Genomic DNA, 26,060 nt, shown 5'->3' on the forward strand with positions numbered 1-26,060 from the left:
CACAGAAAGCAGGCCACACCTACAAAAGAGGTTCCAAATTTTTTTGAAACCCACCACTGACACACACACACACACACAGACAGACAGACAGACTCACACAGAGACAGAAAGAGAAAGAAAGGAAGGAAGAAAGAAAGAAAAAAAGAAAAAAGAAAGAAAAAGTGTGAGAGAGAGATGAAAGAAAAAAAGGAAAAAGGAACAGAGAGACAAAAGGAGGGAGGGAGGGAGAGAGAGAGAGAGAGAGAGGGAGAGAGAGAGAGAGAGAGAGAGAGAACACATGTCCAGTAAGCCACTCCCACCAGGTCACATGTTCGGCAAGCCACTCCCACAAAGGAGGCCACACCCACAGAGTAGGTTCGAAAATTTTTTGAAACCCACCACTGGTCTGGAGACATATTGAAATTAATAAGCAACAACATGGCTTTGACGGCTAGTTGTATAACATACTGTATTTTTGTACGTTCCTTATTTTCTTTTTTCTATTTTTGCTTTTAGAGAAAGTGGGAAATAATTAGGTGGATGGGACATTTCTTTGGCGATTCCAGCTGTTCTCAGGAAAAGCATCTTAATTAGTCCCTCTCTTCTCTCTGGTGCAAAAGATTACACAAGATAATGAAGCTGCTGCAGTAGTAGGAACAAGAAGATGCTGTGGCCACCAATGTTCTTTCAGCTGCTGCTTCTGCTGGAAATGGGCCAGAGAAGTGGAGGGACAGAAGTGTGCCCTTCATCCTCGTGTGATTGTTCTGAATGGGGACACTATAAAATAACTTGTATGGAGATCAATTTCATCCCTACACTACCACAGAGCACACGGACATTGTGAGTACACGGATACAATACTCAGCATAGTATGAATCCAGCCTAGTGACTGAATTAAATAAGGTTTGTTAACCTTAATATTTTAAGGCGGCTGCAATGTTCAACAAGCTTTCAAGTTAAGCTACTCATGAATTTTAGCATATTTTTAAATCAGTTGCATGTAACTGATCATGCATACCAATCCAGATCTTGATCCCACTGGACTTAGTCTTTTTCTCTGCATTTTGTTTTCTGAATGTTTGATTCTCCACCATCTCAGTTTTAAAGCCAATGCAAAGTGCAGCTTGAATCCAGAAAGTGAAATGTGGGAAGAAGAACCTAGTACTTGTATGCATCTCCATGAATCTCCATGAATGCAGCTGCTTTCATGAGTTCATGAGGTTTGGAACTGAATCTAAGCTGTTAACTGTAATGGAAATATGAGAATGCTCACTGAGCTCATTGGTCTTTATGTTCTGAGAGTTTTGGTTGCAATTTTAAGTTAATTTTGGAAGCCACTCCCCTGGGCGGTGTGTGTGTGTGTGTGTGTGTGTGTGTGTGTGTGTGTGTGTGTGTGTGTGTGTGTTACTGGTTTTCATAATGATTCATCACTGCCTCTAAAATCATGATATATACAACATATCCAGAAGGCAATGATGGTGATAAATGTAGCTGTGCCAAGTGATAGCAAAATCATGAAGGAGTATGAAAAGCTGGAGAAGCACCAGGGCAGAAGAGAGGATTTGGAAAGTAAAGGTCAAAGTGTTCGTGGTAGTCCTAGGAGCACTTAGAGCTCTGACTCATAAATTGAGAAATTAGCTCCAACAGATGCTTGGAACAACATCAAAGCTCTCTGTTCATAAAAATGCAGTACCAGGAATAGCGAAGATGCCACATAGACCCTTCAACTCTAAGGCCTCTGGTAGAGAATCCAAAACTGAGGAAGATATATAGTCCTGGTAGGGATGAGAAGAATGAAAATACTTCTCATTTATGAGCCGTGGTGGTGTAGTGGTTAGAGTGCAGTACTGCAGGCTACTTCTGCTGATCACCGGCTGCCAGCAGTTTGGCAGATCGAATTTCACCAGGCTCAAGATTGACTCAGCCTTCCATCTTTCTGAGGTTGGTAAAATGAGAATCCAGATTGTTGGGGGCAATATGCTGACTCTGTAAACCGCTTAGAGAGGTCTGTAAAGCAATGTGAAGTGGTATATACCATATTTTTTGGACTATAAGACACACCAGAGTATAAGATGCACCAGTTTAAAAAAAAATTTAAAAGTTTTTGCAGTCTGCAGGCCTCCCAAACCTTCTGCATGTCCATTTTTGCAAAGGGGGTGGGGTTTTGGTAGGCCAAAAATACTGTATTCAATGTATAAGATGCACCCAGATTTTCACTCTCTTTTTGGGGGGGAAAGGTGTGTCTTATACGATAAGTCTAAGTACTGTTGATAAGTCTAAGTACCATTAAGGTTCCAGCTTGAAAAACTTGCACTAAAAACAGATTATTTTCCAGCTCAAAACTATGAATTCAAATTCAGATAAAATTGACCAATCTCAATCAAACTATAAATATCATTCATAAGAAATATTTGTGTATTGGTAGAACAGGGTTTCTAGAAGTCTGAAATCTTATCTTCCTCAAGCCCTCCTGGAAGACTTTTCCCAGTCCTGACTTCCGGCCTAGCTTCAGCTGCCTCACAAATATTCCTATCAGTAATGTTCCTGGAGGTGCCTCTTCTCTTTGATGTATGGGAGAGAGTGTACTAGCATAACCTATACTCCCCTTATGGCTAATAAAAAAGGTTCATGAAAATAACATTTCCAGTTCTGCAAGTTTGCAAAAATGAATAAAATCAAATTTTATTTACAAAAAAGATGGATTATTTTAATTAGCAACCTCATTCAGGATCTGGCTTTATTAATTATCAGTGCCCATCTCACAAAATATGATTATGGGTGGCATACAATAAAAAAACACATCATAAAAGCCTAAAAATCAAGAAACATTCTACAATTAAAAACCCTCAATTGCATTGTACAATTAAAAACAGGCTTTCAAAATATGTCAGCTGTCAAGAACTTCACAGAGAAAAAAGTAAAACTTGAACTCAATGGAACCTCCTTACCCCAAGCTTAAGTATTCAAAAAAATAGGAGTCTGAGAGAAGTTGACTTCTAACATGTGCACAGCAAAATAAATGAAAAGTCTAGCACTGATGCCTAACTAAAAACCTTTACCTATTTCTACAGAAATAAACAAGGTTTTTGGAAACAATTTTTTCTCTAAATTTCCCCTTTTCCCTGGAAATTCCAATCGGTTAATGCTGAGGCTGTGGCACTCCTTTCCTGCCTCAATTCAGCAGCTTCTGTTTCTAGCTTAAAGAAAGCAGTCTTTCTCCTTTCAAGACAGAAAGGGAGAGAGGGAGTGTAGGAGGAGCTCTCTATGTTTATGTATCAAAAACCCAGGTTTCACCCATGTGAACTGGCTGTTGTGGGAATGCGAACTGTCTGAGAGTCAAGAGTCAGACAGACTGAAAAATGGAAGCTTGGAAATTAGATTCTTTTAAAATTTCAATTGATTTATATGGATGGTTTTTTCACTATGGATTTTGACTTCTTTTCAACAGAATTGATTTTTTACCCTTTATGGTTATATTCAGGGATGGGTTTCAGCTGCCATTACTACCGGCTTGGTGCCCAATTTTTTTTTACCTCAACATAAGTAAAAATTTAAGATGTTCTTTCTTTTTTCTGTAGACTAAATCAAGAGGGATATAACTGACAATATCAATCTTGGGGGAAGATCAGCACTTTTACAATTAGAGGTAGTCCTTGACTTTGGACCAAATTGAGTCCAAAATTTCTATTGCTAAGTGAGGCAATTGTTAAGTGAATTTTGCCCCATTTTACAACCTTTTTTGCTACAGTTGCTAAGTGAATCATTGCAGTTGTCAAGTTAGTAACACGATTGTTAAGTGAACCTGGCTTCCCCATTGACTTCGCTTGTCAAAAGGTCGCAAAAAGTGATCACATGACCTAGGGACATTTCAGCCATCATAAATATGAGTAATTTGCCAAGCATCTGAATTTTGATCATGTGACCATGGGGATGCTACAATGATCATAAGTGTGAAAAATAGTCATAAATCACTTTTTCAGTGCTGTTGTAACTTTGAACAGTCACTAAATGACCTGTTGTAAGTGGAGGACTAGTATTTGCCTTGGTTTATTATCCCTGTGGGACAAGTTGTTGCAGGAGAATCAATCACAGAAATGCAGGTTGTAGAAGCACTTTATTTTTCTGTATCAATTAGAGATCACATACCTATACTTTGCCCCCTTATGACTCTTGGCTTCACTTTGATTGTCTCCATTTATTGGAATCAGAAAGGTTGGCAGATCGGCAGTTCAAATCCCTAGCGCTACATAACGGAGTGATCTCCTATTACTTGTCCCAGCTTCTGCCAACCTAGCAGTTTGAAAGCATGCAAAAATGCAAGTGGAAAAATAGGAACCACCTTTGGTGGGAAGGTAACAGTGTTCCGTGCACCTTCACCATTTAGTCATGCCGGCCCCATGACCATGGAAACGTCTTCAAACAGTGCTGGCTCTTCAGCTGTGAAACGGAGATGAGCACTGCTCCCTAGAGTCAGGAACAACTAGCACATATGTGTGAGGGGAACCTTTACCTTTAACTTCTTTATGTCAACAGTGTACCAGACACTAGTCATCCATTTTGGCAAGCTTAGCAGTCAATTAGACTGATGGTCAATTAGTATTAGTAAATGTCAATTAATAATTTATTATTGTTACTAATTGACCATTTGATAATTACTCCTGGAGTTTGAGGGTTTTGCTTGCTAATATGTGAAAGATGAATGATAATATCTAAGACTTGATTCTAGATGAGCAAATTAATCAGGTGTAAACTACTGATACTTGGTTGGATCAAACAAGTGGAATAAATCTCTTTCAACTGTTTTTTGAAGTTTCAAAATTAATCAAGGCTCATAAGATAGGAGGTGAGGTTGGAGTGATTTGCCAAAATCTACAGAACCGAAAGCTGTTTTATCGCTTACCGATTTTCTGGGTTTTATTACTGTATATGCAATCCAGGACAGGAATTCTGAAGTTTCACTGCTCGCACTATAGCTAAAACATATCATGTCTCACATGACTGGAGTGCTCTGTGCTATGGCTTTAAAATGACTTGCCTTTGTTTTCTATCTTTATATTGTGGGAAGTTATCATCCAGCCCTCTCCCAGAAAAATGAAATATCCTAGGATATATTGAAAAGGTAGAATATTTCTCGATGTGAAAAGAAAGAAACATGTTTTAAAAGACAGAATAGCTGCCTGTAGCTTCCTGCCCATCCCCACTTTGTTAATGGACCATTAAGAAGGCCAAGCTAGTCCATTTTACATAATAAAGACTTCTCCACTTTAGCTACAGTAAAGCATGATAACATGGGCCTCAACTGACCCCATGGTATCTGAGAACTCAACCAAACCTGGATTCAAAACACAGCCCAGAGAGTTGCTCTTGCAACTCCAGCCCTATGGGAGTCTGACAACCAATCAGAATACATTTCTTACACAGGAACAGGAAACAGAGAGGTGGGACTGAACAGGTTATAAAAAGCCTAGCAAGCCGCTCCCTCAGCCCTTCTCCTCTTCTCCACCAACATTGAAGCATATGATGATCTTTTCTGTTCAGGGCTCAAACCCTGTGGTCTTGTCCACCAATAAACCATCTTTCCAAGCAGCCTCCATGTCCCCAGTGTCTTTTTCCCCACTTGGAGCTGAACCCAGAAGGACATTTCTTTCATCAATATATTTCTCTTTTTCAAAGTAAATTTGCTAATAATAATCTCTATGGAACAGGTTGTTGTTGGAGACTGAATCACAGAAATGTAGGCTGTAGGAATGGTTCTTTTTTCCCCCTTTTGGTACTGTCCATGGGGTTTGATCGCCTATGAGTTCCTTGGACTGTAAGGCGATCAAACTTGTCAGCCCTAGAGGAGATCAACCCTGGCTGCTCTATAGAAGCTCAGATTCTGAAGATGAAACTCAAATACTTTGGCCAAAGAATGTTTTTTCTTCTTCTTTTCTCTGTCTACTGAGAGAGATATCTACAATATCTCAGAATCTTTGAGGCAGGACTTTAAGATTTATTTTGAGTTAAATTGGGTTATAAACTATAAGCAGAGTTGGATTACTGCTCCATTATTTATATGCTATCATTTTAATTTATAAGCTAATACTAATAATCTTCTATTATCTATCTCAGCACAGGGAAGATCTGGAATATTTGACTTAAATAACGTAATAAGACAATCCAGTTTGTAAACAGCCAGTATAAAATCCACTACAATATTAATAATTGTGAAAATTTTAAGAATAAATAGAATACACTTCTTTAAAACAATTGATTTTTAAACTTCAGCATATTCTCTGGGAAGAATGTGTGAAAGAGAATAAAAGCTTTTATTCCTTATTTTACAAGTGTAAAATTAATAGGATTTTGCCTGAAGCTCACTCTTCATTCTCTACTAATCCTACAGGGTTGAATATCATCAGCTGAATTCATTCCAGAAACCTGGAATAGCCATAGACATTGATACAACAGAAGAAATACTCTGACAGCTGTAATATGAAGCATTGTAAACAACATTTTTAAAAGAAAAAAGCCCCAATTTATAATAGATACAGGCTTGAGCTGTTATTTGAATGATTTCGAGAATGCACACGAGGGTCATATTGGTGTAATTGTTAGGCAGATGGTGAGTTTTGGTCTCAACACAGAGACAAAGTCCCCTGGGTGACCTTGGGTCACTAACTTTCTTGCAATGAAAGTCCTCTTATGAAAAACCTTGAAGAAAAGAAAGAAAATTGCAGAGACTTATCCAGGCTGTCTCCCTTTTTGACATGTAGGTGGTATTGATTTGATTATATTAATTTCAGTACTCAAAAGAATGATTTCTACAGGATATGTGTTAGTGTAATATACACTGATGGGTTCCACCACAAATGCGCGAACGACAAAAGCGCGCCTCACTAAACCGCGGTGACAAAACCGCGGTGACAAAACCGCGCGACGAATGAGCCCTGAAGCACGCCGACAACAGCGCGCTATAACCTAACCCAAAACCTAACCCTAACCCTAAACCTAAACCTAAACCTAACCCTAACCCTAACCCTAAACCTAACCCTAAACCTAACCCTAAACCTAACCCTAAACCTAACCCTAAACCTTACCTTAACTTAAATCGTGCTTCTGTCGGCGCCCTGTTGTCAGCGCGCTGTTGTCGACGCGCTTTTGACATCGCGGTTTTAGCGCCGCGGTTTTGTCGGTGCGCTTATGACGTTCGCGCTTTTGTCGGGTCACGACACTGATGTGCAAAGATATACTCTGATAAACTTCTTTAAATCATTACCGACAATACTCATGTCAATAATTCAGCCCTGTCTTGTATAGGAGTACTCTATGATTTCTAGGAGTTGGGATGAGCTTCAGATATGATTACAACAACAGCTGTAGTACAGATCTTGTTTCGTTTTTACAATCATTACCTTACAAAACAAAGAGAAAATGGAAGTAGGATGACTATGACATTTTGGCTTAATAAACTACTGTTGGGAAAATATTTAAATTTAGGAATTTTTGCATTAATCCTCATATAAAGGAAAATTTGAGGAAGGATTGCAACAAATAGTATACCACCAAAAGTCACCCTTGCTGGAAGTTTATACTGTAATGCATAACACTAGACAACAAAAAATTGCTCCTGAACACTTTGGGTGTATCTTATAAAGTTTTTTCCCCCCTGCTAATCAGGAAAATAATCTATAATTTTCTGTTTTTGCAAGTGCTTCTTATATGTATGCTTTATATAGCCCAATCATACACTCAGGGCATATTGAATCACTTGAGGACCAAGAAAGATATTTTTGCATCCACTTTACATAAAACTCGGACTGATGAAATTTTTTTGGAAAGCAATAAACAAGGAAGGTGAAGGTTTTCATTATTTGAGACAGATGTTTCCAAAAATAACTGATGCCAAGAGTAAGGAAGGTATTTTTGATGCTCCACAGATCAGATACATCATCAGTGACAAACAGTTGAAGGACTTTTAGTGGGACCAGAGAAAATCACCTGAAAAATACCAAAGGATGTTGTTGAGAATTTTCTTGGCAAAATACAGAGCAGTAAACCACACTCAACTGATAGACAAATTTCCTACAGCACGAGACCATGAAGTGCAATGTATCATTGAAGATTCATTTTCTGCATCCAAACTTGGATTTCTTTTCCCAAAATTTAGGTGCAGTCATTGACAAATGTGGTAAAAGGACATTTCCACATTTGAAAAATATATCAGGGCAATTGGAATCCATCAATGCTGGCTGACTATTGTTGGATACTGTAATGAGATGCATCATACATTGAGTTCAAATGAAAACCAGCAGCAAAACACTCCTGAGCTCATGCAGTGTGTCAGAAAGATTGTGCACTATGCATTAGAGTTATTAAAAGTTAAAACATGTTTTTTCAAGATTCCTGCATGACTTAGTCATTCTCAACTTATAACTATGCTCTGTTTCAAGGAGTCTATCATAATCAAGTTTTCTGAAAACAACACATTTGAAAAATCTCTTGTTCAGTGCAATCAGTGCTTATGATAGTTTATTTTTAAAATAAAATAACATAAAATATTGAAACAATCCATTAAATAATATGCAATAATCCCTATAAATATTAATTAGATATAGGAATTTGTATACAAGGTTTCATCAATGTCAGATGAAATTTCTTAAAGTTTTACAGTTGGCATAAAATTCTGCCTGTTTTGATATTCTGATGCTGCAAAATCATTTTTACAGGTACTATAATGTTGAAGAAAAAGGAATGCTTTTTCATGCTCTAACCTTAAAAATGTACAATACAAAATTTGTATTATTCTTTATCATCTTTCTTTCAAAATTCTATTTTTTGTTCTATTATGTCAACCTGACGTCTAGGTAGAAATTTATCAGTATCTCCTCTTTCTTCAAAGTCAGTGATTGAGCATTTCACTGACAGACTAACAATAGCAAAATGTTAATGTTGCTATGCTTGTATTATCACTCATTTTATGACCCTCCAGGAAAAGTCAATTTCTACTTGAGTATTCATAGCACAAATAAAATTTGATGAAAATAATTCAAATTTGTTAAGAAGCAAACTTAATGAACTGTCCATCTGTCATGTAATCCATGTTTTCCACTGCTATTATTTCCATTCTGATTTATAAACCATTACTGTAAAGAATTTGAACAGCATAATCATCTTGAAAATATATTAATTTTTTAAGCTTTGTTCCTACAGGAGGTTTATGGATACATATCTGAAAAGAATTCCTAGTGAAGCGTTCTCCAGACTACATAACATCTCCAGGATGTAAGTTTTTACCCACATTATTTTCTTAAAATAAGCAATATTTGCTCTCTTGCTTGTTTAATGCTTCAGGCTAAAAGGAAAGGATTGACAGCCAGTTTGCTGTACTACAGTAGTTAAGGCACCAGTCTAGAAATGGGGAGAGTGTGAGTTATAAGATTTCCACCTTAGATGGTTGACCTTGAACCAATCACTCCCTCTTAATCCTAGGAACCAGGCAATGGTAAATGGACTTCAGAAATCTTGGCAATAACACTGCAGTACTATCTCAGGTGGTTGCCAGGAGTTAATACTGATTCAAAAGCACAAACAAATGCTCAGAGAAAGAGAGGGAGAGGGAGGGAGAGAGAGAGAGACAGGCAGGCAGACAGATAGACAACCCACATCAACAATTGCACAAATTTGATGAAGTGATAGAAAAATGAATTATCTTGTCTCAGATTCCCTAAGCCATTGTCTGAACCATGGCAATATATTTATAGAATATATTTGGTTAAACAATTTCAGCTGTGCTAGTTTACTTGGGAGTGCTGACAACAATTTTTCAAGTCTGAAGATATATAGGTTAGGTCGCAAATCAAACATGTTAATTCTTTTCAGTGTGTGGGGAGGGAAAGAGCTCAGGGATGTATCCAAACACCCAGGTTGTATTGATTATAATGTTTTCTGGTTTAGAAATACATATTTATATAGGTAATTGCTATGATAATTACGAGGTTTTGCCGAGTTACAGTTTCATGTTTATTAGTAATACTGATTGCCTCTCCATTGACGATTACCTTTGTAGGGTAGAAACATTTAAATATCTAGAGAGAGAGTGGGGTGAGGGAGAGGGAGGAGAGAGAGAGAGTATGATCTAGTAATTAAAGTGCTGGATAAACAGCCGAGAGACCTAGGTACTAGTCCTCCCTTAGGCACCAAAACTAGTGGGTGATTTTGAGGTAAACAAGTCCTTGCAGCTCTTATCAGCGTCAGGCTCTACAACAAGCTGGCTGATAAACAAACTCTTGTAGCATCATGCACTCTTGCAGCTTTGCTGTAAGAACTAGATAAGCACAATGCAAACATAGGCAGACCCTGACCCTATTCAAATATTTATGAGGTTGGGCTATAGCTCTTGAAGAATATAAAGGAGAATCTCTTTTAACTTGTATTGAATTTATTTCAGCCAAAGCTGTTTCAAAGCCTTCAAGGAGTGTTGTTTCCCTCCTTTCTAGGATATGCAATAAGAGAGCATCTGACCTCTAATTATAAATTTATTTCAGCTTTGCTTATATCATTAGGAAGCAATATACATGAACAACACCACAACCCTAAGCTATTCATCTCAGTAACAAACATTCCCCCAATGTCCTCTGCTCCCTTCTGCCTAGGAAATATGCTGACTACAGGGTTGTCCAAGGAGTGGAGGAGGGAGAGTAAACTCAAAGTAACTTGATACATGTTTTAAAAAGAGGTGAGGCTTGAAACGTGCAGTGATGACTTGGATCACTGGTCCACAAGTATCAAACTTGAGAACTGCATATTTCTACGTCAATCAGATTTGTTTTTAGCTCAGCTAATCAAATTTTGTTAGGTACCACCCATACTAACATGGGAGACTGTAAAGCTCCTAGACTTGGTTCTGCTTTATTTTCACTTCTTCTATAAACTTTTTTCGTTTATTTCTGTCTTTTATATAGTATCATCTCGGGTGCATATGCAGCCCCAACCCACTTAACCATGAAATACTCGAGTGCCATTTAGAATGTAATTGCCAGACAGTTACCAGGAAACTGAATGTTTTGTTTTGAAAAATACCAGCTAAAAATTAAATAATGTTTTCAGCATTTATAGATTTTTCTGATGCATTCTACATTGAGTGTCCTTGAACTCTTGAAAATTGAAGTTATAAGGCAGATGTATGAAAGACGCAGGCCACGGGCCAGATCTGGCCCATGATAGGTCCAGAGTTATCCTTAGAGCTGTCCCAGAGATGGCAAGGGACTGACCCATGCCGCTCCAGCCCTGGACTACCCTGGCCATATCCAATCAGTCGGCCGTGATGACCAGGCCACCCCCCCACCCCAAGGGCAAACAAAATCCTGATACAATGGGATCGAATTTGACACCCCCTGAAATAAGGTAACTGCATTAGTTACTTCTCCATATACTTTAGGATGCTATTTATTGACTTTAAAATCCTAAAAAAATACTCCAAAAACTAATTCCTCATGTATTTATATCCCAGCCATTAAGAAAAGATCCACAGTTTGCCACTCTTCTGATTTTCCCTACTGAATCCATTTGTCAGTAACTCAATGGCAAAGGCCTTCATGGTCATTGAAGGTTATTCTGTGACAGACTTGAGGCTCATTCAGGTCCATGTTTCTATATTTTCAGATTCAGACTGAAAATCTGATTTTTCTGAACCTTGTTTCTTATAGGAGGTCCTTTTCTATATCCCTACAAACTTGAGGTGTCCTTCAAGAGAGGAAGAGGGACACTGTTCCTTTCCTTAAATTACCATATATGGCTGTTTCTTTAGTGCCTAGTGTATTGATTTTTGCCTCCACAGCCATGCACATCATTTCTATTCTTCCACTAAGAATGAAAAAGGTATTTCACATTAAAAGAAAAAAAAAGCTTTGTTTTTAGAACAATATTTAAATGGGATCTAAGTCAGCTCTTTTATCCTTAAGTTTCCAGTGCACAGATCTAAAAGCAATGTTTTTGGGGGTTAATTTGTGAGGAGAAGAGAGGTGTTTAGCTTGTGTTTCCAATGATGGCTTAATCACTTTGTTCATATAATGATTTCTTCTCTTGACTTTTCATCTGTTCGAATTTTATTTCTCTGTCTTTCTTCTGCGTAGCTATATCAGCATAGATACAGTGCTGCAGGTATTGGAGGCTTATTCTTTCAACAACTTAAACAAAGTCACTCACATGTAAGTAGATTAAAATAAATCCTCCCAAATCATGAGCAGTAATCTCTTCTCTCCTCTCCTATCCTCTCAAAGTTAAAGCCAATAAACAAAGTTTGATTTTACTAACAATTCCAAAGTTCTATAGCTTTGATTTAGAGTTTAGATTTAACATTTTTATATAAAGTATATCAAGATATAAAAGTCGGAGAACTTTATTTTCATAGAAAGTTAGATCGAAGTGCTTGGGCTTTAAAAAAAACAATGTAGAAACTATTAAATACAACATGCAGTAGTACTCCAAATTATAGGCAATCAAATTAATCAAGGAGACAAAAAGAAGAAGAGGCATCTCCCATTTTTTAGTTCTTGGCTGTCTAGTAATCAAATATAATTATTTCTTTTCATTACGTAGCATTGACTGTTTTTGCATGTGTAAAACACATAGTTCTCAACTTACGACCACAATTGAGCCCAACATTTCTGTTGCTAAGTGAAACAGGTGTTAAGTAAATTTTGTCCCATTTTACAATCTTTCTGGTCATAGTTGTTAACTGCATGAATCTCTGCAATTGTTAAGCTAGAAACATGGTTGTTACGTGAGTCTAGCTTCTCCATTGGTTTTGCTTGTCAGAAGGTCACAAAAGGTGATTACATGATCGAGGGGTGGGTTTCCTGCTGCTGTTACTGACGGTTTGCTCAGGGATGCGCTGTGCGCGTGTGAACTTGATACGCGCTATGCGTGCATGCACAATACTAAAAAAGCTTATGTGCATAAGCAAAAAATAAGATAGAGGCACCTATGGCGCTGCCAAGAGAACTGGTTCTGGGACGTGCAGGCTGAATTACTATCTACTCAGCCGAACCGGTCTGAACCGGTAGGAACCCACCTCTGACATGATCCCAGGATACTACAACCGTGATAAGTACGAGCCAGTTGCCAAGCATCCAAATTTTGATCCCCTGACTATGGGGATGCTACAAAAGTCATAAGTGTGAAAAACAATCATAAGTCATTTTTTTCAGTGCTGTTGTAACTTTGAACATTCACTAAATGAACTGTTGTAAGTTGAGGACTACCTGTACCATTATAAGCAAATTGAAGGGTGTCCAACTATAAGATAATACTAAGTAAATTGCTTAATTTTTAAACTATTAATGAACATACTATTTAGCTAAAACCCCGAGCTAAATCTATTTTTCAGACTCATAAGGATTCTTTATGTTGGCCAAATGCTTTTGTGGTGTGACATTATTTAATTTCAGTAACTAAAGTATGGGGTTTTTTTTCCACCAGAGCCAATATCTACTTCAATAAGCAAATCAGACTTGTTAATTGTCTGCAATATAATTAACCTAGAAAACCAGAATTACTCTTACTTGAATAATAATACTGAAAGACTGAAGTGAATATGTTTTTTTTTTGTTTTTTTTTTAGGAATGTGGTGTGACTGGTATGTTTGATTGATGACTGTACCCACTTTTTAAACCTCATTATTGTTGTATTTTTTGTGTTTTAACTAACCTCTGTGGGGAATACATGGATGAGTGGCTGTGTTCGTGTGAGAGGATGGCTGATTCGAAGGGCCTGTCAGGGAACGCGGGAGCCATAGAGGTGGTTGGAGGGACTACGGACACGGGAGTGGGTTGGAGCATTACGGTCTTAACAGGGAGGGGCAGATATGGCGGGGACTTTAGGGCTGGCCATTACCGGGGAAGGAGGGCTCGCTATGTTACAGAGATCCCTCCTTCTGGCCCTATGAGTCCCACTCCAAGACCAGATGGCGCGAGTAATCAGGACCCTGGTCTCAGGCTGCTGTCGCTAAATGCCAGGTCTGTTGTTCACAAGGCTCCCCTCGTCCGGGACTTAATCTTAGACGAGAGGGCAGACCTGGCATGTATTACTGAAATCTGGCTGGGCCCGGAGGGAGGAGTCCCCCTCTTAGAGATGTGCCCAGAGGGTTTTCAGGTGCTACATCAGCCGCGAGCCCAGGGAAGGGGTGGAGGTGTGGCTATTGTTATCCGAGAGTCCCTAGTACCTCGTAGGATCCCTGCTCCGGAGCTTGCTGGGTGTGAGTCCTTGCTGGTGAAGTTGGACCTCAAGGGTCAAGTGGGTCTGCTGTTAACATACCTGCCTCCCAACAGCGTTGCGGCAGCCCTCCCCTCGCTCCTCGAGTCGGTAGCCGAGTTGGCAGTTGAGTTTCCCAGGCTTATGGTCCTGGGGGATTTCAACCTGCCTTCTATCGGTGCTCACTCTGATGGAGCGCAGGAGTTCATGGCTTCCGTGACAGCCATGGGCTTGACCCAAGTAATCGAGGGCCCAACTCACTCGGTGGGTCACATGCTCGACCTCGTATTTCTCTCGGAGCAGTGGAGTTGTGACCTTGGTCTGAGGGGTAGTGAGATCTTACCCCTGTCATGGTCGGACCACTACCTACTGAGGCTTGACTTTCGGAGACCAAACCCCCACTGTAGGGAGGAGGAACCGACCAGGTGGTTCCACCCCAGGTGACTTATGGACCCGTCGGGCTTCCAGACGGAGCTTGGGGTTATTCCTGATACTCTCGCCCGCAGTCCGGCAGAGACTCTGGTTGCTGCCTGGAATTCAGCAGCAACAGAGGCTCTTAACCAGATTGCGCCTTTACGGCCGATCCGAAGCAGTGGATCCAGGAGGGCCCCTTGGTTTACTGAGGAACTCCGGGAGATGAAGCGCCGAAAGAGACGCCTAGAGCATCGATGGAGATCCAGTAAGTCCGAGTCAGACCGAGCACTTTTAACAACCAGCATCAGAGCTTACATCCGGGCAATTAGGACGACAAAAAGAACATACATTGCCTCTCTGATTGCTTCCGCTGAGTCGCGCCCAGCCGCCTTGTTCAGGATAACCCGTTCCCTCCTAAATAGGAGGGATACGAGTGATCCTTTGCAAGGCAGAGCTGAGGACTACGTCCAATTCCTTGCGGATAAAGTTGCTCGGCTTCAGGCGGACCTGGACTCCAATCCTGCAGAACCAGCTGAGGCACCAAGGGATAATCTGGTAGGACATCACTGGATTGATTTTCAGGCTGTTACCCCTGAGGACGTGGACAAGGCCATGAGAGCTGTAAGTGCCTCCACATGTGTACTGGATCCGTGCCCCTCCTGGCTGGTTGTTAACAGCAGGGAGGTGACACGGGGCTGGATCCAGGCGGTTGTTGCCGCCTCCCTTCGGGAGGGGGTCTTTCCCCCCACATTAAAGGCGGCAGTGGTGAGACCCCTCCTGAAGAAACCATCTTTGGATCCAGCCATCTTAAACAACTATCGTCCAGTCTCCAACCTCCCCTTTGTGGGGAAGGTTGTTGAGAAGGTGGTGGCCTTTCAGCTCCAGCGGTCCTTGGAGGAAACCAGTTATCTAGATCCCTTCCAGTCGGGTTTCAGGCCTGGCTACAGCACGGAAACCGCTTTGGTCGCATTGATCGATGATCTCTGGAGAGCCAGGGATGGAGGTCATGCCTCCATCCTGGTACTCCTTGACCTCTCTGCGGCTTTCGATACCATCGACCATGGTATCCTTCTGCGACGACTGCGGGAGGTGGGGGTGGGAGGCACTGTCTTACGGTGGTTCTCCTCTTACCTCTCGGACAGGTCGCAGTCGGTGTTGGTCGGAGGGCAGAGATCGACCCTTGGGCCCCTAACGTATGGGGTGCCGCAGGGTTCGGTCCTGTCCCCCCTCCTCTTTAATATCTACATGAAACCGCTGGGTGAGATCATCCGACGGCACGGGATAAAATACCACCAGTATGCGGACGATACACAGCTGTATCTGTCCGCCCTGTGCCAACTCAATGAAGCGATGGACGTGATGTTCCAGGGCCTCGAGGCTGTTAGGGACTGGATGGGGGTTAACAAGCTTGTACTCAATCCAGATAAGACCGAGTGGCTGCTGTGCTTCTCTCCTACTAATTGGCCAAGTGTTCCACCTCTCAGGCTGGGGGGTCAAACAGTACACCCCTCAGATAGGGTCCGCAACTTGGGAGTCCTCCTGGACCTACAGCTGACTTTTGAACACCATTTGTCAGCTGTGACCAGGGGGGCATTTGCCCAGGTTCGCCTGGTGCACCTGAACCGGGAGGTTCTCACAACAGTCACTCTTGCCCTTGTGACCTCCAGACTGGAGTACTGCAACGTGCTCTACATGGGGCTGCCCTTGAAGAGTATTTGGCGACTTCAGCTTGTCCAGAATGCAGCCGCGCGAGCGATCGTGGGTGCGCCTCGGTTCACCCACGTAACACCTATCCTCCGCGAGCTGCACTGGCTGCCTGTTGATCTCCGGGTACGCTTCAAGGTGCTAGTTGTCACCTACAAAGCCCTTCATGGTATTGGATCTGGGTACTTGAGAGACCGCCTACTGCCAATCACCTCCACTAGACCAATTAGATCCCACAGACTAGGCCTCCTCCGAATTCCATCAGCCGGCCAGTGTTGACTGGCGACTACTCGGAGGAGGGCCTTCTCTGTGGCTGCTCCGACCCTCTGGAACGAACTCCCCATGGAGATTCGTACCCTCACCACCCTCCAGGCCTTCCGCATAGCCCTTAAAACCTGGCTATTTCGACAGGCCTGGGGCTAAAGACTCGCTGCCCCACTTCGAATGGTATGACTGTTGTGCTTTTTTAATTATGCATGGTTTTTATGCTTTTTGTAACTTTGTTTGTTTTTCCCCTTCCTTTGAGTTGTGAGCCGCCCTGAGTCCCTTCAGGGAAAAGGGCGGCATACAAATAAATTAAAATGAAATGAAATGAAATTTTGCACAAAACATTCACTAACAAGCTATAAATTCCATAAGGTTTTGCTTCACAGAATCTATTGTTATATTTTTGAATGTATTTAATTTATAAATAAACAAGATTTTCAATTTACTATGTTTTTTGGATATGTGTTTATGTAATCAACAGAGACATTCGAAATGCTAAAAATCTGAGATACATAGATAATCAAGCATTTATGAACCTCCCAATGCTGAAATATCTGTAAGTATTTTAAACAAAATTCCGAGAAATCACTGTTCAGGTTCATCCTAAATGTGTGTCATTGTACTACATGTACCTTCTCGTTGTTAAAATATAGGCAACATTATACAGGTAATCCTTGACCTACGACCAAAATTGTGCCCAAAATTTATGTTGCTAGGCGAGACATTTGTTAACTGACTTTGGTCTCATTTACACCTTTCTTGCCACAGTTGTTAAGTGAATCACTGTAGTTGTTAAATTTGCGACAATGTTGTTAACTGAATCTGGTTTCCTCATTGACTTTGCTTGTCAGAAGGTCACAAGAGGTGATCGCATGAGCCAGGGACACTGCAGCCTTCATAAATATGATTCAGTTGCCATAAATGTCTTAATTTTGATCACATTATCATGGGGATAGTGCAATGGTTCTTAAGTGTGGAAAACAGTGTTAAGTCACTTTTTTTCAGTTCTGGTGTGACTTTGAATGGTTACTAAATGAACTGTTGTAAGTTGAGGACCACCTGTATTGCCTTGCAAAGTAGTTTCTAGATTCAGCATCTCAATTTGTATAGACTTCATTATCAAGAGAAAATGTGACTTCTTTAAGGAGCCACTAACAAGCAGAATGTAAAAAGCAACATGTTTCCAAATATTGTACATCACTAGTGAATGTCACTGGAAACTGACTGGACAGATGGTTTTACAGAATCTATGACTCAAGCTGCTAAATAATTTCAATATCCACATTGGAGCTAGTTCAAGCACCATGAAAGCCAAGGGTCTATTCTCATTAGTTACACTTAAGGCAGACAAGATACTCAATTTAATCTTTTGTTTTGACAAAGAAGATGTTCCATGGATTGATATGTTTCTGGTTTTTGTTCACTCATGAAAGGACTGCCATCTATTTTACTTTAAATTAATGTCTATATTTTACTTCTATAGGAAAATGAAAACATTAGAATATGTTGTCTAATCCAGAATGACTACAGCACAGGTGTCAAATTCATGGCGCGTGGGCCAGATGCGTCACACACTGGACACGCTCACCCCCAGTTTAGCGAAGTGGGAAAGTCACGATACGTCATGTGATGACAATGTGACGCCGTGAGTTTGACACCCCTGGACTACAGGATCCAGTTGCTTTCCAAAAAATCATGGAAGAATTTGTGATAGGTCCTACCAGTGACTCTGTTAATTTGGGGGGGATGGAGTGGGGGGGGGGTTAACCTACTAGTCAGTTGATACAATTGTTTCCTAGTAACTTTTCTGACTTGTCAGAAAAAAAGCCCCATAATTTGTTGATGAATAAACAATAGGACTTCCAGCAGCAAAATAAATGGCTTAAAATACTGTACTTGACACAAACCTGTTCTAAATAATTTGTACACAATCCAATCCCCAGTGATTCATTTTAAGCAGGTGTTAATAATTTATTTTAATCGTTTAGAGCCAGAGAGAAAGAGGAAAGTGGAGAGGGAATGAGAGAGAGAGAGAGAAAAAAAACGCTGTACTTTTATGTTTTACCGTTAACAGCTGAGACACCTTGGAAATCAATGATACATTTTTAAAAAATGAAATAAGAAATAATTTAAAAATCAACTTACAAGACTATGCAGTGAAAAAAATAAGAATTACTTAATTACCTATTTTCCTAACAATCATTAAAATTTTACAGTATTCTCATATAATGTTGATTACTATGTTCCAGCAAAATTATCAAAATAATCACCTTAGATGGGAGAACAAACCACAAATAATTGAATTAAACAATATATGATTATGAAGGATTATCTTGAAATAATAAGAACCAAAGAGTCAACCTCAGCCTCTGAAAGGACAAAACCTATTACTATTAAAATATATTTATAATGCCATTTATATAGTGCAGGGCATAAAAAATAGGATGCAATGTTCTGAATAAGAAAATTAAGGATTCACTTGGAAAAGACGAATTCAGTCTTGAATTTTAAATTAAAAAGAAGTTCATGTTCTATAAAATATCTAATGCAGTGTGACTATGTGCATTGGAGAATTAAATTCCATTGCATAAAATCCATGTAATGTAATTTCCTGGGGAAAGGCAAATAATTAATTTTATTAACATAATCTTCACTCAGTTACTTTTATACTAACCAATTAGCAAATTTTAAAATGAAATGAATCATTAAATGCTCAATACTATCATGCAGCCAACAGTTACAAAAATTAAGAATATAATACATTTACCACAGTGGGATTGAATTAAAATTCATTTGGATCCAAGATCACTTTCCTATTTTATGAAGAACCACATTTAGGTTCTTCTAAAATTTTCAGAAGAATTAATACATCTTTAGCTTTACTATCTATATCATCTGCTTGTAAGCCTAATCAGAACAAATTATGATTGAAACAATGAAACTCCAGTTTTACAATCATCAGTGCAAAAGAAAATTAGAATATATCAACCTGCAAATATATGTAGGTCTGCAAGCATCTGCCTGACCTTGCTGAGAATGGAAATTAAGCAGATTTATTATACTAAATTTAATTATTAATTCTGAAATATTCTACATTCTGCTTGTCTGTCTAATTATAAATCTAACAGGTGATCTACAAAAATGTACATGTATAAATCCCCAGAGTTTTTCTGGTAGCTATTAATACAAAAAATACTGAGGCTATAGTGCAGAGATCTTCAAACTCAGCAACTTTACGACTTGTGACTTCAAATCACAAGTCTTAAAGTTGAAGTTCACAAGTTTTAAAGTTGCAAGTTTGGGGACCCCTACTATAGTGCAATAAATGAATTGTTTTCTGTATTAAGCACATTACTGAGTCACTTTGCTACCTGTTGTTATTTATTTATTTATTTATTTATTTATTTATTTATTTATTTATTTATTTATTTATTTATTTATTTATTTTAGTGTGATCTTGAATACTGGGCTTGGCATTTTTCCTGATCTCACCAAAATTAATTCAGTAAATATGAACTTTTTGCTGTAAGTATGTATCACCCAAATGTATGTAACAGGACCGAGGAGAAGTCAACAGTACTAGTCCAGTTAAAGGTGGACTGAGTGTGACATGGGGGAATAGATATTGTTTTCCTGAAATAGTAATTCTATTAATTAATAAAAACAAACAGTTATGAAAAAATATTTTATTTCAAGTTCTCAAGATAGAACAATTTATATTTTAATAATGAAGTATCAGAAACAGATGCAATGCCTAAATCTATTAAAATCTCTCATAAATTAACAATACAGCTGTAACTTTTATGCTCTGGGAATCCTCCAAAGAAGGAGGTCAAATTATACACTATGAAATGTGACACTGTTATTGAAAACAAAGCCCTTTTGCCTATTTTAATCTTGTCTATGGAAACATAAAGTATTGAAAAGATTTTGTTCATCCAAAGAAACACTTATGAATCCCAAAGACAACAACAAAAGTGATTATATAATGGCAGATGGTAGAACTATAATAAAATAAAATAAATGCACACATACGCAAGAGTTATACTAATACATTTTTACAATTTTATTACAATGCTAAACCTTTTTTGTCTTTTTTTCACAGTGAAATTGCTGATAATCCATATCTGAATTCATTGCCTTCAAATGCATTCCAGGGATTATGTAATGACTCTCTTATACTGTATGTTATTCTGCTATAGAACTGGGTTTTGTTTGTTTGTTTTGTTTTGCATTATTTATTGTAAAATGGTAAAATAGAACCCAAGAGTTTTGACTAGCCAGCATTAACCTGGCATTGCCTGGGTATTTATTTATTCTAATCCTGTATTAGACAGGAAAGCCCTGGTTTTGGGGACAATTAAATTAGTTACAAATGTTTTCCCTGTGACCCCAGAAGTCATACATTTGTCCTCAAAAATAATCAAAGCCTTGTTGAAAATGTCTGGATCAAACATAATTTCTAATGTAAATGTGTTTTTATTTTCCATTTTCATTTCGTACAGTCACATATATACTGTGCATAACCGGGGCCATATAACATTAAACAATAAACACAGCCATTCCTCTTGTCAACAATACCCCCAAAAATAGAAACCCAATGTACCTCTTTGACCCTCCATACACCCTTTCTTTCGCCCCCCTCCAACTTTCCATCTTCCCTCCAACATTCCCCTCTACCCTACTTCCCCTCCCCCTCTACCACTCCTCTCTCCCAGTACACTCCCTCCCTTCCTTCTCACCCCAGTACACTCCCTCCCTTCCTTCTCACTAAACATAATTTCTAATGTTGGATTTTCCCCTTTACCAGAGAGAACCCCCATATGGAGTACTGTGAAGCCATTACCATGGCAACTCCACTGTGCTGTACAGTAGAAGCCATTATACAGCAGTACAGTAGAAGCCATTTTAAGGCACAACAGGCTGTATCTTAACAAAATACACCCAAGGGTTGTTAGGAGTGTCTTACCCCCGTAGTATTTGTCATCTGTGTACCAAGTTTGGTTGAAATAGCTTGAGGCTTTCCAGAGTTATGCTGGAACATAAACACACACACACACACACACACACACAGAGTTATAGATAGATAGATGATAGATAGATAGATAGATAGATAGATAGATAGATAGATAGATAGATGATAGATAGATAGATAGATAGATAGATAGATAGATAGATAGATAGAAAACAAGTTTCATTCATTCAAGTATTGTACGTTTTTGAAATTATATAGAGATCCTTTGTAGAATTGGTAATAGCAATAGCAGCAGCAAACAATAATAAGGTAAGATTATTAATAGGAAAGGATAGTGAAATGGCTATGATTTAAAGTTAATGGCATTCTTGTCATTCTGAAAACGTAAGGAGATACATTAAATAGGAAATGATGCTGGGCTCTTGACCATCTCATGGTAGTTCTTATAACATAGTTATTTTACTTTATATTTTATTTTATTTTGGATTAAAGAACACAGGGATATATCAGTCATGTGCATACAATCATAGAATATAGTGCTGAGCATTGATTGGATTTTATTATTTTGTATTTAAAATAATTTTGGACAAAATATGTATAAAGACAAACAAAACCCACTAACACTGCATTTTTTTATTAACAGAAAACTCTACAATAATGGTTTCACGGTGGTAGAAGCCCAGGCATTTAATGGAACTAAGTTAGATTCTGTGTAAGTAAATAATGTTATATAACATAATACCTTTATTGTATTTTAACAGCTCAAAAATAAGTGCTCACAAATAGTTCCTCACCTTAAAAATGCTGAAAAAGAAGTCTGTGTTAATTCTGTATGTTAAGTGTGACATGGATATCATTAAAGTTTCCTAACTGGGGAGTTGCTGAATTCTCATTCTCTGAACCAGAATACAGGTTAACAATGCACTGTTTAGTGATCATTCAAAGTTATAATGAAACTGAAAAAGTAACTTTACGACCAGCCCTCACACTTACAACTGTTACAGCATCCCCACAGTTGAATGATGAAAACTTAGGCATTTTACAACTAGAAGGCATTTAAAACTGTTAGATTTGGGTGAAGAATGGAATGGAAGCCAATTGGAATCAATACTCTTTATTTGCTACATTCTAACTAACAAAACAAGGTTGGCAGCGCTCTTTTATTCAGAGACCAGTCAGCCTTCAGCCAATAGATTCAACACATTTTCCCGCGGTTAGTCTGGGCAGCTGTTAGCCAATAGATTCAAAGTATTTCCCATGGTCAGCGCGGACCGGAATGGAAATCCCCATCCATGCCTGCGCATACACAATACCAACCATTGCAGCATTCTTTGGACCTGTGACCGCCATTTGCGCACATCACAGCCAGCTTTCTACAATCAGCGGCAGTAAAGAAGCTGGCAATAAAATCACAGTCATATGATGGTGTTTTTTTGTAACAACCTCATTACTTAGCTACAGAGTTGCCTGTTCCAACTGTGTTTCTTAAGGAGGGATTTCATGGCAGCAAACTGCTGGATTTTGTGTGTGTGTGAATTTAAATTGGTGAAATATAATTTCTTCACTTTACATGAAAATAATAAAAGAAACAAAGATATTTTAAAAGCATATGAATTCCATTTTGTAAGATGTTGTTGATTAAATTTTGTGACCACCAATGCTTCTGGGTAAAACTTTGTTCCTTGCAATGATTTCAAGGCAAGAAGATATTTCATATACTGTTCCTGTAAATGTTTGGTAAAACATTTTGGTCTCTACTACTGATCAAATTCTCCATGTACAATTGAAAGAGTTATGTATGTCCAATCAGTACTGCAGCTTCACTCTTTTTAGAAGCAGATGATTTATTTAATTTAGCCTAGCAACAGGAATATCATATAATGTATCCTTGTATAATGTAAAATTAATAGCATCTTTCAGGTCTATGAAAAAGATACACTCTTCTGTTATTCTTTACAGAAAGATCTATACTGGGCATAATCGCCTTCTGCTTTTTTTCAGGAACAAATTGTTAACATATTAGCAGTTGTTAGAAAAGATTAAAAAATTGTTAGTTTTTATTTTGAATAATTTAAATAAATTAATTTTTTTTAAAAAACCAACCATTTATTGTAAATGCACACTAAATAGTCACACAAAAAAATATTTCAGCCCATATCTATTTCCAGCACCCACCTCCAGGACCCTCTTGCAAGTCCATTCCCAGATATTCCAAAATCTTTGACATAATCTGGCAGTCTGAGAAATTGTGGTGTCAGTAAGGGGTTATTTTATCCTAGCACTTGGACTTGCTTCTTCCCTTTCCAGAAACCCCCAGCTTCGACTTCCTTGACTGCCTTGATGAATGAAGGTTGTTCTTTAATCCAAAAGAAAGCTAATTATATTATGTGATACTAGGTACTCTCTATTGTTGATGGTAAGAGCTTAATTTTATTTTTACTGTCCACTAGCATTATATCAGAAGATTTCCAAAACAAATTCTGCCTCCCCCAAAGCTTGGGTGCTAGATTAATTCTTGACTAACAATCAGCTTTCCAGTATCTACCAGTAAGCGTAGACCATAACGTGCTGCCATTCTGGTTGCCAAAGACCAGGCTGCAGACTGAAGACTGTCCAAGGTTGGATTGTATATCTCTTTTACTATCTCCTCCCGGAACAAGTATTGGAATATTCCCCAAAAAGGAATATACAGGCAGCCACAAGGAAGCACATTTGTACAACACCTTTTTCACTGCTTCCTGACCACCATTGCAGTCTGATTTGGCCAAAGCGACCTTCTAGGGACCTCTGTGATTCTGCACAGAGGAATTTATAGATCACTGAGCAGTCACTGAAACAAATGGGTGGTGAGAAATTTCTGGGAAAGACAGCTTTCTCCTTGCTGCATGTTCTCACAATCTGCTATTCACTCCAATCTCTTTTTCAGTCCCATTAAGTTTATTTTATTCAGTCAGTTCAAAGGCAATAAATGTATTTCTTGGCCCAGATGGAGCTGAGAGGAAAAAGACCTCCTTTACTAGAAGGCAGACCTAAGACTGAGGATGGAGGGGGTGCCCCTGTTGGATCCAAACCTTAGTCTGATCTTCTGAGTGACTGACTGAAGTAGTGTTAACCCTTTGCTATTCTGTTTCCTTGAAAATAAGACCTTCCCAGATAATAAGCCCAATCAGGCTTTTGAGCGCATGCACTAAAATACCCCCCCCAAAATTGCAACACAGCAACAGCCATGAGGTGACCACGCTCGCCTTCTCCTGCACCTCAAAAATAATAAGATCTCCCTGAAAATAAAGCCAAGCGCTTATTTTGGGGATCAAAATAAAATAACACCCTGTCTTATTGTTGGGAAAGCACGGTATCAGTTCCATTTTTCAGTGACAGAGAATATACTCAATAACAATTTACAAAATTGCCAGATGTGTACATTTTCTGCATCAACTGGAAACATATTTATTATCCAAGAACTTCACTAAACTATTACATGCATTTAATGAAGTGTGTTATGATCCACAAAAGTATTTACAATGCTACCTATGCTCCCTTTGAAGATCTTGTGAGATGCTGAAAATTGTGCTATTTCCCCTATTTTCTTCTGTGGGCACTCTGATTGTTCCACTAAACTCCATGGGAGCTTAAACAATCGTTCTGAACTATTTTCAGAACATTTAACATTTTTATTTCTTTCAAATACTTCATTATAAATTATCTGAATAGCAGTTAAGGTATTTGTTGTGTAATCACTGTACAGTCTATGTAGCATAAAAATAGAAACCATAACACAGTTCATAAAACATGGGTATAAATGATGACAAACTCTCTTTCAAACTATTCTGGTAGAAAGCTAATCAGTGCCATGTATCCTTTGCGCTGCTTTTCAACTTTTTAGGAACTTTTTACTTCTGGTTTTCAAACAGCAACAATCACAACAACGTAACTCTAAATTGTTCTGAGAAAGGAGCATGCAGTTTAATGACTATTATTAAAATATATAATCTACAACGATTGCCATTTTAATAATTTCAGAATTACATTAGTAATTGTTCAATGATAGAAGTGTAAAAGCATAACTGTACACAATGCTTTGTGGTCATTTTCTATTAAAGTAATTCTTATTCAGGTATTTTATGTATTCTTAGAATTAAGTATTTTGGAACTGTATTCCATACTTTTTAAAACAAAACTCTCATACTGTACTCGATTTGAAAAACTGACTGTGCTATCTGTAACGTAACTAATGCAAAATGCAGAACCCCAGAGATTTTTCCAATCTCTGATTGGAAAAAAACCTGTTAGTTCTAACATTGTATTACTTGTGTTTCCCAAAAAAAGGTAATATTTTTTTCCAAGGTTTTTCTCTTTTGACACCTGTAGAAACAAAATATAATCTCTGTCAACAGGACATTTAGGGCTTGGTCACTCTTATGACTTAAAACCTGAACATATTGCCAGTAGCATAGTATTATATAAGTTTCTAACTAAAACACTCAGACTG

General features: G+C 38.6%; 1 protein-coding gene across 2 annotated transcripts in view; it reads left to right on the forward strand.

Annotated features, from left to right (window-relative positions):
- The window catches only part of TSHR (thyroid stimulating hormone receptor), a 39,804-nt gene that overhangs the window by 2,489 nt on the left and 11,255 nt on the right, over window positions 1–26,060 (forward strand). The window contains exons 2-8 of one of the 2 annotated variants that reach the window (XM_032232008.1): window positions 496–819; window positions 9,172–9,243; window positions 12,093–12,167; window positions 17,078–17,152; window positions 20,047–20,121; window positions 20,702–20,779; window positions 22,215–22,283. In XM_032232008.1, coding sequence (XP_032087899.1) covers window positions 644–819; window positions 9,172–9,243; window positions 12,093–12,167; window positions 17,078–17,152; window positions 20,047–20,121; window positions 20,702–20,779; window positions 22,215–22,283 — 620 coding nt within the window. In that variant the 5' untranslated portion in view covers window positions 496–643. The remainder of the gene's footprint in view (window positions 1–495; window positions 820–9,171; window positions 9,244–12,092; window positions 12,168–17,077; window positions 17,153–20,046; window positions 20,122–20,701; window positions 20,780–22,214; window positions 22,284–26,060) is intronic. The other variant, XM_032232091.1, reaches the window with a different exon arrangement.

Source organism: Thamnophis elegans, chromosome 1 (assembly GCF_009769535.1).
Source record: "Thamnophis elegans isolate rThaEle1 chromosome 1, rThaEle1.pri, whole genome shotgun sequence".
Taxonomy (NCBI): domain Eukaryota; kingdom Metazoa; phylum Chordata; class Lepidosauria; order Squamata; family Colubridae; genus Thamnophis; species Thamnophis elegans.